The sequence below is a fragment of the Fringilla coelebs genome, assembly GCF_963513975.1.
Source record: "Fringilla coelebs genome assembly, chromosome: 1".
Taxonomy (NCBI): domain Eukaryota; kingdom Metazoa; phylum Chordata; class Aves; order Passeriformes; family Fringillidae; genus Fringilla; species Fringilla coelebs.
The window spans coordinates 4,869,422-4,882,271 of record NC_140028.1 but is presented as its reverse complement, the minus strand read 5'-3'; the positions used below and the strand labels follow the sequence as shown (position 1 = coordinate 4,882,271).

Genomic DNA, 12,850 nt, shown 5'->3' with positions numbered 1-12,850 from the left:
ACCTGCCTGTAGCTATCAAGCCAGAATTACTCATCCCTTGCACAGGAACTATGCAACATTCAAATCTCACAAATGATTATGCAAATGAGGAGGAAGGAAAAATGGGCAGAGAAAACTCTAACGTACAAAAAAAGCAAACAGGTAGCAAAACAAGACAGGTAAAAAGTGATAACAAATAATTACAAAAAACAAAGAAGGACATGGAAAGATGCTGGACTTCTTCACCAAAATAAGCAGTTATTGTCTCACAGAATGAAAAAGTAGATAGAGGTTTAAAGAGAAAAAAATACAGTAAGTAGGATAGTCAAATACTACTCAACATGATATAAAAATAGTTTCATTGATGCTAACTGAATTTTTTTATTAATACTGAATATCTATAAAACATTGGAAGTTTTCCAGCAAGAAGTCTCATTACAGCAGAATCTGTCAAACCACTCCTGTGACTTCTTCCTGCTATTTGATGAGCTTCATCAATTAAATGTATACATAAAAACAAGCTCAGAACATCAAATACGGTGAGACTACACATTAAATTCTCTTAAAACTACAGCAAGCAGACACAGAAAGATCAGGGCACTGCTCTGTTGGAACAAGGCTCACCCTTTCCTTTCTAATAGGCTTATCCTAAAGGCTGGCAAGTGCCACAGATGTGGCTTTTTAAGACCTGTGAGCTGACAAAAGTAGCTGCTTACCTACTATCGGTGTCCAGACCTACAAAATCCTTCTTCTCAAAAGGAACACAGAGCAGGGGGATCTTGTCTCCAGACTTATCAGTGGCTCTGTCAAGACGTTTGGACTCCAGCACTATGAAGAGGGACTCGATAAAATCTTCTATTCTCTTCTCCACAGTTTCACACTCATCATAACTGGCATAAAACGCCACATCTGTGCGGGGCTGCTCTGCAATCTCTCCTTGAAGCCCAAAGACAAACAACCGGGAATCATAGAGAGTAGAGCCGTACATTTCCTTCTGAAGATGGAATTTTTCAAAAGTCTGAGGCCATTCCTTTGCTGAAGAGCACTCTGTGATAGTGATCAGCCCCACGACCTTGCGGTGTGTCTGAAAATCCCCCCACTCGTTGTTCTCTGGGGGATAGTGGTGCCTGTATCGGATGTAGAGCACTCGCTGCGAGTCGCGCACGTTCACCTGGCTGACGGCTGAAATGCGCTTGTAGATCCTGAAAAAGCTCTCTTCAGGGACAATGCCAACGGGCTGAACCACAACCAGGAGGGTCTGATGATCCTCAGCACACTGCATGTAGTCAGGAACACTCATTTTGCATCAACTGCAGGCTAGTGAAAGAAAAACGCATATTATTTCTTAATGTTCAGGAGTACACGGGGTTGTTGAATCAAACCAAGGCTTTGATGCTAAACACTTCCGCAGCCTGAATTTATGTGCTACAATACCACTGTTTGTTTCATTATTTTACTAAATCTTCAACCATGCAGCCTAGTGACGTTACACTGTGCACAAGGAGTACTTTTAGACACTTATCAAACAAAACTCTGTAAATAAGGGCTTTCTGAGTGAATCTCACTCCCTGTGCAGCTACACAAGCCAGCTCATACAAGACTCTATCACAGCCACTGGGCAGAAATACCAGCTTGGAACAGCCTGCCAGACTCAGGCTCTTCAGTCCCATTTTCTTGGGGAAATATGCAAAACTGTGTGGGGTGAGGTGTAAACAGGCACCAAATCAGGATCATCAAACTTTACACAGCTGTCAGTGCTCGCACATGGCCAAGCAGAGGAAAATCAGAACCAGAACACCTATTTTGAGGAAAAGCAAAGTCTTGCTTTCTCAAAACACACATAGGTAAGGACCAGGCAATGTTTTCTACTTTTATATTTATGTATTTAAAATCCCTTTTCTCCTGAGCTCTCTAAAACCGATTACTGCACTGCAGCTGAGTCTTGAATGAAGATGCGCATCCCTGAATCTTTTCACGTCTGAGACCTCCTGGACCCCAGAGATCGCTTCATGAATTTCAGCTCCAAAGCCCTGAACTGTAAATACCGCCAAAAAAACCACCAACAAAACCCCAAACCTCCACAAAAAACAAACACAGGGACAAAAAAAAAAAAAAAAAAAAAAAAACCAACCTCAGCCCAGCTTTAGACTTGACACCATTGGTTTTACAAGCAGAACGACGAGTTCCGAGCCCACGGGGACACAGGTGACAGAGAAACAGCTGCCTTGAGGAAACGGGATCCTCAGAACTATGGACTGTACCTCCCTTGTCCCACCGCACTGCCTGGGGTCTGCCCAGCAGCCCCATTCCCAGAGGGCAGCCCCATTCCCAGGGGGAAACCCCATTCCCAGGGGGCAGCCCCACTCCCAGGGGGCAGCCCCATTCCCAGGGGGCAGCCCCACTCCCCACGGGCAGCAGCACCCTCCTGACACTTCCCCCAGCAGAGGCCGCAGCGGCTGGGATCCCTCCCCTTTGCCTGTCCCCGGGCATACGCCGCTTTGGGCCGGCCAGGTCTAGCAGGGAAAACGAATAAACTGCAGAAGAGCCAAGCGCAGCGGAGGCGCGGCAGAGGCGCACACGCCCCTGAGCCCCGTCAGGGACAGCGAAAGGCGCGGGGGAACTGCTCTGGGGGAGCGGCTGCCGGGTGGCGACCGAGGAAGGGACACTGACAACCCGGGCAGGAATCGGTCTTTGGGCAGCGAGGGCGGGCGGTAACCGGGGAAGAGGCACTGACAGCCCGGGCGGGAACCGCTCTAGGACGGGGGGACGCGGCTGCCGGGCGGTAAGCGGGGAAGCGGCACTCACAGCCGGGATGGGAGGACGCGGCTGCCGGGCGGTAAGCGGGGAAGCGGCACTCACAGCCGGGATGGGGGGACGCGGCTGCCGGACGGTAAGCGGGGAAGCGGCACTCACAGCCGGGATGGGGGGACGCGGCTGCCGGACGGTAAGCGGGGAAGCGGCACTCACAGCCGGGACAGGAGCCGCCCCGCTGCCGCCGGAACTGACGGCAATGGCCGCTCCGCCCCGCATGCGCGGCGGGCCATGGCGGGAGAGTCGTGAGGGGAGCGGGGCGATTCTCCGCGGTGCTGCTCCCGGGGCTTCCACGGGGACTGGAAGCCTCTGCCTGTGAACAGGAGGCATTGCTCCAAGAGGAACACAAAACAGGAGTGGACGAATGACTGATTCACCCGGTGAATTTTAGCCGACTGAGTATGAAAACCTAAAGGGCTCTAACTAGCCCTTACAACGAAGTGAGTCTTCCTGGCATTCCCAAATCCCGAAATTGGTCTGGTGTCATAGAATCATCCAGTGCAACTGTCAACCCAGCACTGCCACTGTAACCCCTAAACCACATTGCCAGACTCAGATGCCTCTGAAACCCTCCAGGAATGCTGATTCCACCACCGCCCTGGGCAGCGTATTCCAATGCCGGACCACCCGAACAGTAAAAAACCCTTTTTTTCTAAAATCTAATCTGCATCTCCCCTCTCTCATCTTAAACCCATTTTCTCTGATCCTCACACCGCTAGCACAGTAAAAGAGGCCGGCCAAGCTCCTTTGAGGGTAGTTGTAGAAAGCAATGAGGTCCCTCCCCCCTGAGCCTTCTTGAGAAGAGGGAGCTGAGAGGATTTCTCAGTCGTGTAGCTTAAATGGCAAAATCTTGAAAACTCTGGAAGTATAAAAGCTCCAGAAGCCTTGTATGAGCCTTGCATGAGAGTTCAGATGAATTTCTGATAGAGGATGTGGGAACCTTAATGATGTTCAGTGAGGCAAAGTGTGAGATGCTGCACCTGGATGACAAAACCCCGGTACCAACGCAGGCTGGGGAATAAGTGAATTGAGAGCAACCCCACCAGGAAGGACTTGGGGGTGCTGGTGGATGAGAGGCTGGATGTGAGCTGGCCATGTGTGCCCTTGCATCCTGAAAGCCAAGCATGTCCTGGGTTGATCCCACAGTGTGGACAGCAGGTGAGGGAGGGATTCTGCCTCTCTGCTTCACTCTGGTGAGACCTCACCTGCAGTGCTTCATCCAGGTCTGGAATCCCCAGCACAAGAAACTTCTTGGAGCAGGTCCAGAGGAAGCCATGGAAATCATCAGAAGGTTAAAGTGCCCCTCCTGTGGAAACAGCCTGAGAAAGTTTGAGTTGCTCAGCCTGGAGAAGGGTCCAGGGACACCTTATTGCAGCCTTTCATAAAGGGGCCATGTCATGACTTAAAGTAGTGGCACTCCACCAAAATAACTTCAGTAGAACTCGAAGTGTTTGAAAAATTTGGACGAACAATTGCATTTAGGTAGAATCGCAGAATCATTTAGGTTAGAAAAGACCCTTAATATCATCAAGTCTAACCTAGTACTGCCAAGGCCACCTCTAAACCATGTCCCTAAGAGCCCCATCTACATGGCTTTTATATCCCTCATGGGATGGTGACTCAAGCACTTCCGTAGCCCGATGCTACCAATGCTTGACAACCTTTTTGCTGGAGAAAGTTTTCCTAATATCCAGTCTAAACTTCCTCTGGCACAAGTTGAGGTCATTTCCTCTTGTACTGTCACTTGTTACTTGGAAGAAGAGATTAACCCTCACCTGGCCACAACCTCTTTCCAGGTCTCCTCAGCCACTGTGGCACAAGCTGTGGGCTCCAGGCAGGTCTCTCTGCTCCTCTCGGGTTTCCCCAGTTTGGGAGACATGAGGAAAAACAGCAGCATAAAAAGAACTAGGAACTGAACAATCTTTAGCCTTGACCTTCAGTTATCTTCCAAAAAATGGACAAAATTTCCCAGAGGGAAAGGAGCTGGAGAGATGGCAGCACCAGCTGGCCTCAGGGTCTCAGAGAGAGGCTGACCAAGCCCAACAGCAGCACGGCCTTAGGGCCAGACAGGGATGGGGTGTGCTGAGCCTGGTCACTCACAGCCTCCCTTCTCCTGCCAGGGGCAGCTCCTGCTCCCTTTGTCCCTCCTCTGGGAGACAGTGACTCACAGAGGCAACTACACCTGGCCAAGCTCTCAGCTGGCAGAGGGAAAAGAGCAGCTCTGAGGAGCTCAGAGGATTCTTCAATGTCAGAACCCAGGAAATTCCTCTGGCTGCCCTGGAGGACTTGAGGCCCTGCCCAGGGGGCTCAGAGACCTTGGCACAGAGCCCAAGACTCCTGTGCCTTTGGTTTAGCCCTTGGGAAAAACAATTGCCAACCTTATATGAAGAATTACAAGCCAAGAAAGTTTAAGTAGAATGATAGTGAATTTATCACGGGGTAAAAAATAAATTTTGGGGGGTTTTTAGAATGGGGGTTCAGGGGAAAGATGGAGGAATTTGGGCATGTCCAGCCTTTCTCTTTCTTCTTCTTCTTGACCTCCATCTTCTGCTGTGATGTTGGCACTTTTAGATTGGTTTAGAGTAGAAGCTCACTGTCTAACATAGATGATAGGTATTGGAAAGTAATTGTAAATATTGTACACATAGTTTTTAGTATAAAAAGATAACCCTGCCCTGGGGGCAGGCAGAGTGCCTCTGACTGTCTTGCTGAGCAGACCTCGACAGGACAAGAGAAAGAATTTTATAGATAAGATACAATAAACAACCTTGAGACCGAGAAATGAAGAGCTCTGACTCCTTCTTCAACCGTCAGGCTCAGTAAAGAGACTTTCTAACTTATCTCAGGGTCACTCTGACCAGCTAGAGACCCCAAGACTTCACCTGTCCCTTCCCACCACCAAGCTCAATACCCTCAGAAATCCTGGCAGTTTGATGAGGTTTATTTGTATATTGAAATCATGAAAGACCCCGGTGGTATTTTTAAGAAATTCACTGCTGGAGTAATGTCAGCTGTCTCCACAAGATGTCACAAGATAGTAAGGATCAAGAAAGAAACCAATCCTTCTAGACATCCAGGCAGCATCCCAGAATATTTTTGCTTCCTTTCAGATATAACATACACACAATGGCTTCACATAAAATGTAATCTCAAAAGGATTATACAGCCAAAGAGATACAAATTATCTGCAGTACCTAACTATAAATTATGTCCCCAAATGCAGTAATTTTGGAATTTATCATATACTGTTGTTAATCTTGTACTTATAACTGTTCATGGTGCTATATTTTATTAATAAATCAGTATCATCTGTAGGCTTGGCCTTATGTACTGGGCAAATTCTGTATAAGTAACATTCAGTCAATAAACTCCCTGTATTTTCCATTTAATGATTCTTCATGGGTACATTCCTTTCTCCCCTAAATTCCATGTGAATTATCATTGTGTATTCTGGAAAAGGTTCTGTTCTTCTCTCTCATATTAAGTAGAGATAATTTAACGGCCTTAGCAGATTTCTTACCAATACAAACCATCAGGCATGTTGTTTGTAAAGCATACTGGAAACTTGTTGATTGAAGCCATTAATGAATTAATGCAAACAATGTGGCATCACTTCTGGAAGTGCTCACTCACCCTGCAGCTCTTGCCCAAACAGGCACAGACAAACTGGAGCAAACACTCCCAGCATCAAAACCCCATCCCCAAGCACGTTACAACCTTCCTATGCAGCAGGCCCACAGTGTAAACGTGGGGAATGTGTTAATAATGAAGATGCAGCCCCATCATCACTTCATAGTTTACAGCCCTCCCCACCTCTCCCACAGCTCTGACAAGTGTCAGGATGACCAGACACATTCCCTGGTACTGCACTACAGCTGCAGGAGTGTTGAGCAGCCTGTAATTACAGTTTGGGTTAACAACTCTGTAGGCTGTGGCCTGTAATCGGGATACACACAGGAGATGCCCAGTTGCCATTAAAAACAAGCTCCCCACCCTCCTGTGCCAGCCTGGGGCTGAGGAGCCTTGATGAGAGCTGAGAAAGGGGAAGCCCCAAGGCTGCTCCTGCCTGCCCTGGGGCAGCAGGAATCCACTCAGGTGGGAAGAATGACTGGAAAGCTGCTCAGCACGAAATGACCCGGTGGAAAAGGACCTGAAGTGCTGGTTGACAGCAGCTGAACATGAGCCAGGGTGTGCCCAGCTGGCCAAGGAGATCTCCTGGGCTTCTGTGTCAGCACCAGTGTGGCCAGCAGGAGCAGGGCAGTGACTGTCCCTCTGTGCTGGGCACCGGGGAGGCCACACCTCGAGTGCTGTCCCCAGTTCTGGGCCCATCAATTTAGGAAGGACATTGAGGTGCTGGAGCATGGCCAGAGACGGGACACGAAGCTGGTGAAGGGGCTGGAGCACAAGTGTGACGAGGAGCAGCTGGGGCTGTTTAGCCTGGAGAAAAGGAAGCTCAGGGGTGTGATCTTATCATTCTGCAGCCTCCTGGTGATCGGTCACAGGTTGGACTCGATGATCTCAGAGATCTTTTCCAGCCTACTTGATTCTGTGACTCTATGAAGGGACTCGGCAGCCGCCGGAGCCTCAGCGCGCCCGGGGGTAGGAGAGAGCCGGCGGGGCCGGGGCGGCTGCAGCGGGCGCGTCCCTCTGTGGGTCCCTGTATCGCGGGGAGATGCAGGGAGCTGTAGTCCGGATCCCGGTGCTGTAGGGAGCTGTAGTCCCGGCTGCGGGCGGCTCCCGGTGCTGTAGGGAGCTGTAGTCCCGGCAGCCGCCGCCTACAGCTCCCGGCGGGCCGTGCCCTCGCTGCCGGTGGGACGGGCTGAGATGGCGACGGCGCGGCTGAGCGGCACCGAAAACCGTCTGGTGTCGCTGCCCCTGTCGCGGATCCGCGTCATCATGAAGAGCTCCCCGGAGGTCTCCAGCATCAACCAGGACGCGCTGTTCCTCACCGCCAAGGCCACGGTACCGGCTCGCCCTGCCCTCGGGCTCCCCGCGCCTCCCCGTCCCCGGCTGAGGGGCCTCTGCCTTCGGAGCGGCCCCGGGCCGGGCTCCCGCTTCCCTTCTCTGTCCGCATCCCGAGACGGAGCTGAGCTTAAAGGTGCCCCGAGTCTAGAATCACAGAATGGTTTCTGTGGGAAGGAACCTGAAAGAACATCTATTTCCAAAGCCCTGCCATGGCCAGGGACACCTCCCACTGTCCCAGGTCGCTCCAGGCTCCTTCCAACTTGGCTTTGGACACTTCCAGGGATGGGGCAGCCACAGCGTCTCTGGGCAACCCGTGCCAGGGCCTCACCACCCTCCCAGGGAAGAATTTGTTCCTAATATCTGATCTAAACTTGCTCTCTGTCAGTTTGAAGCCATTCCCATTTGTCTTATCACTACATGCCCTTGTAAATAGTCTCTCTCCGTCTTTCCTGTAGACTCCCTTCAGGTACTGAAATTTTATGAGTCTCTGCACTGAGTATATGTGCGGTTAAATATGGTGCTTCTGCCTTTAGATAGGGATCAATGTTATGTTTGAATTCTTAGTCTGACTACTGCTAATTTTTGCTTTAATCTTTAGGAGCTTTTTGTTCAGTATTTGGCCACATACTCCTACAAACATGGCAGAGGGAAGGAGAAGAACGCTTTGACATACACTGACCTGTCTCATACAGCAGAAGAGTGTGAGACCTTTCAGTTCCTTGCAGGTATTACTAACACAAGGGTAAATCCAGTGTCTGCTTTGGAAAATGAAATCTTGCTCTTAATGCTCTGTTTTGTGAGGACCTAATTCTCCTACTAGTTGTTGATCTCCTGCTTAGCATTCAACTGGAACTCATAAACTACTTCCCTAGAAACATTTCTTTGTGAATGGGGATTTTTCTGCTGCCTCTAAATTACACAGTTACACTGTATACAGTTCTCAGGATATTGCCTTAAGCATTTCCTAAATTCCAGCAGTTCCATCTGAAAGCTTTCAGCCTGTGAAAGAAGATCATTGCTCATCTTTAGGTGAGAAGTTATGTGGACCAAAAATGACACATAGGAATCTATAAGTTTTGAGAAAAGAAGCTTCATCATATGGTCCCCCTATGCTTCTAGATAAACACACACACGTTTTTACTGATACTTGGATTTTATATTAATGGCTCATTGGATCTAAGGCATTTGAGCACTCTGTTTTACATCAAAACATTTACATTAGCAGACATTAAAATTGCCAGTAATCAGCCATGAAATAGAGTCCTTATCTTTGGTTACTTGTGCCATAAGTGGGTAACTCCCTCCTACTCTTATGGCAGTGTGTGAGTCAGGCTGACTTACCTGGTTATTCACCTAAAGTTTTTTAAAAATATTAATATTTCTTTTTGACTTCATTTCTTCCGTGGTTTGGATGCAACAGGATTAACAAGGCAATGCAAATATTCAAATTGACAATAAAAGCAACAATTCTGCCTTTCAGATATCTTGCCAAAGAAGATCCTAGCTAGCAAATACTTAAAAATGCTTGAAAAAGAGAAGCGAGATGGAGAAGTGAGGGAAGACGATGATGAGGCTGAGGAGGAAGAGGATGAAGACGAAGCTGTTGGATCTTAAGGCCAATGGAGAATTGTTTCATAGTTGATCCATTTTTCTATTGTATAAAGGATGTTATTTTTGTGACTGAGAATCCAGATGCTGGATGTATTTTTACAATGAGCCATCTGCTTTTGCTTTAAGAAGTTTAGAAACTGAACTTTATACTTGTTGGAGAATGGAATTCTTCCCTCAAAAACAAAGTGGGGTAGGAGGAGACAGTGCAAACCTGACAGCAGAGCTTGGTCAGATGATTTGAAATGACTTTGTCAGACAATCATTACCCAAATTTAAATTTTCTTACAGGCAACTTTCTGTTCAAAAGTTCCAAAAGTGAACCAAGTCCATTAAATAGTCTGTAAAAGCAGCCATGTGGGCACCCAAATGGGAGAGGAGGAGATCCATGCCAAGAGCTAATGGTGGTTCTGTAGCTGTGGTGGTAAATGGGGTAGAAAATTATGTAAATATGTGCATCCAGAACCCTCTTCTTGAATGAACTCCACTTCTGCAGTTTCTCTTGCCAAAATGCACATTGAAGTCTGTTAATTGTGGGTTCTTGAGAAAGAGCAGCTCCTTTGCCATGTGAGTGACAGAGATGGATTTTTCATTTGGTTTTGGTTTGCTTTTCTTTTTTTACTACAGAAATGACAACCATCCTGTGTAGAACTTTACATGCAACTTTTTAAAATAAATGTTTTGTATGAAAACTTGACAATGGATGCTGAAACTTACTGTAGTTCTTTGTAGTTTCAGTCACATACGTAGTCAGTGTGGCAATGTCTGAGAGAAAGAAGTGACCAAGATCTGTCCCCAGGGGTGAATAATGCCCCAGGTAAGCAAGGGAATGTTAACAGGTAATAAAAACCTTCCACTCCAAAAAAGCTGGGCAGCAAATCAGCCAGGAATTTGTCTCAAGCAGCAGCTTAATATGGAGGCCATGGTTAAGAGTTACCAGAACTGAACAGCTGAACAGGCACAACCACACTCAGCTTCTTTTAAAACATAGCAGGGAGCTCCAACCTCTCCACAATCCAGCACATTCCATATGCTAAGAAAGCCAAGTGGAGCTGAGGCAGGTAGGGTCAGGGACTGGCAGAGCTACTGAGCCACACCAGAAATGCTCCTGCTGTTTTAACAGATCAGAGGATGCTGCACTGTAAGAAATTTTCCTGAAGTTGCCATAAATGAAAATCATATTGTACCAGGAATGCTGCAGTGAGTGCTGAGTGGGGCTGGTGGGGCTGGATCCCTGGGAAAATTCCCAAGTGGGTAAAGGCAGAACTAAACCATTGTTCCAAGAGTTGGTTTGTGGTTTGGTTTTTTTGGGGTTTGTTTTGTTGGGTTTTTTTTTTCCCTTTTTTTTTTTAAATTAAAAGTGCATGGAGATGGGTGGAAAACTGAGTGTGGAATGCTGTTTTGTGGGAGGGGTGCCAATTTTTTTTGAAAGAAAAAAAGGTCCACCAGCACAAAATTGCACAGTGAATCTCTAGCAGAAACAGGGATGAGGGCAACAAGCAAACACCTGAACCATTGAAGGGTCACAACCAAAGTGAGGAACATCCTCAAACAGCCCTGGCAGGGGTCTGACCACAGCCCCATCCCCTCCCCTGCACTCTGGGGACAGGAGGCAGGAGGGGAAAAGGGACTGGGAAAAGGGTGGAAGGTGTTTTAATTCCTGACTCAGTTTCTCACCATTTCCACCTAATTTGTCAGTAAATTATATCATTTTCCCTCCAGTCACATCTGTTTTTCCCATTACAGCAGCTTTTCAGTGACCTCACTGTCTGTACCTCAACCCTTGAGCTTTTTCATCCTGTTCTCTCTCTCTGTGCCAGTTGCATCATTTAACAGGAGCTTCCTCAAAAGTGACCAAGTATCTTGACCACTTTAAGGTGTTGTGGGATTTGAGGCAGTGGAACACAGGCCAGGGGACACTTTTGGATTAATTATTATTATTACAGACATTTTTCTATTGTTTTTTTCCCCCACAACACCAGCTTGTGAGACCCTTCCCCACCCCAGCCAATGCTGCTCAAAGGACATGAAGTTTCCTAAACTAGCCAAAATGACAAAAGAACTCTGGTTACTAAGTATAAATCACCACATTTCATGCCTCTCAGAAGTTTCCTGTGGGATGATGAACATATTCTGTGAATTCCTGAGCCCAGAAGAATGTGCACACCCTTCTGGATTCATTCAGCCAGAATCCTCGATGGGAACTTCAGAGCTGCCAGAATTTGCCACAGCCCTCTCCAAGGCCCTGCAGCTGCCAAAGCTCATTGCCATCAAACCAGTGAAGGGTTATTTGTTTTCCCCAAGAGCCTGACCCAGAGCAAAACCTCAGCCAATTCAAAGTGGTGTTTCAAAAAGCAATGGAAAAAATAAAGGGGAGACAGCCCTGACAGTATTTCATATTACTGAGTAAAACCAATCTGTGTTTGAAGGGTTGGGCTCCCAAAGGAAGTTCCTTGGCATCCTTGCAATTCTGTTGGATGGTTTATAGTCACCACCAGGTGCTACATTTTCTTCATTTAACAATTGATTACTGTAGAGATTCACTTAGAAAGAAAAAAATAAAAAAGGAATTTCAAGCATGATTTCAGGCACGTGGTTTCCAAAATGTTCATCTTCCCAAAAGAATTCCAGGATTACAACTAAAGCAGTTTAAGCAGCATGGATTGTGTCTGGCTGGGCACAGAGAGGGTGGAAGCACAGGGGAACATCCAAACACAAACAAGGAGAGAAATGCAAGGGAGGGCAATGGACCAGAGATTTTGGCAAAGTCTCACAGTGCACAAGTAACTGCAGAAAATGGCCAAATATTAAATGAAAAGACATCAAACAATATCTTGTAAAGATGAGGAATTTTATTTTATTGACATACTATGAGGCAAAACAAAATTGACACCATACAAAATAACTTTATAAAATATCATTCACATCATTATTTTGTCAGGAATTACAGCATTCTGAGCTTGTTACAAGTCTTATGTTTTGAGGTGAAAAACACTATGCTAAATCTTTAGTATTAGTTGTATATATACAGTAAGAAACCAGAACAGAACCTGTTAGGTTTTTCATGAGTTTATTGCAAAAGTAGTGCAAACTATTTTACCTTGCAAGCTGTAAAACAAACTTGGAAAAGGACCCACCTAAGCTTAAAAACATGACAATAAATGCTCAATTTCACAGCCTTTGAAGCTTCCTTCAACAGTTCTCAACAAAAATTCCCTATCTCTGCACAATTTCAGATTTTCACTGACTCGGAAATGAAGGAGTAGAGGGTGGACCTGCAGTAGGGAGCAGGCAGAGAGCAGGAGGGTCCTGCTCCAACGAGGGGCACTGCTCTTACCCAAGGATTTGGGGAATCACCCCCAAAACACCCACCAGTGGGGCAGGTTTGGTCACTGTGTGCCCTCATTAATCAACTGCCCCTTTCCACACTCGTATTTGAGAAAAGAGTCAAGAAAGCAGAACGAGCTGAAAAACCCCACAAACCATA

The 12,850-nt window shown here is 47.1% G+C and overlaps 2 protein-coding genes across 6 annotated transcripts in view; one reads left to right on the top strand and one right to left on the bottom strand.

The window, feature by feature from the left end:
* TRAPPC9 (trafficking protein particle complex subunit 9) overlaps positions 1–2,971 on the bottom strand; it is a 443,040-nt gene extending 440,069 nt beyond the window's left edge. For 4 of the 5 annotated variants that reach the window (XM_084214957.1, XM_084214959.1, XM_084214960.1 and 1 more), the window contains exons 1-2: positions 2,785–2,814; positions 696–1,296 (exon numbers count right to left, since the gene is read on the bottom strand). In XM_084214957.1, the coding sequence (XP_084071083.1) occupies positions 696–1,279 (584 nt within the window). In that variant the 5' untranslated portion in view covers positions 1,280–1,296; positions 2,785–2,814. Of the gene's footprint in view, positions 1–695; positions 1,297–2,784; positions 2,815–2,946 lie in introns of those variants that run through there. The other variant, XM_084214958.1, reaches the window with a different exon arrangement.
* A 4,640-nt stretch (positions 2,972–7,611) lies between these two features.
* Positions 7,612–10,050, top strand: CHRAC1 (chromatin accessibility complex subunit 1). Its single transcript, XM_084221918.1, has 3 exons — positions 7,612–7,752; positions 8,354–8,480; positions 9,236–10,050. The coding sequence occupies exons 1-3, from the start codon at positions 7,615–7,617 to the stop codon at positions 9,367–9,369; spliced, it is 399 nt and encodes a 132-aa protein (XP_084078044.1). The 5' UTR covers positions 7,612–7,614; the 3' UTR covers positions 9,370–10,050.
* Positions 10,051–12,850: the final 2,800 nt, after the last annotated feature.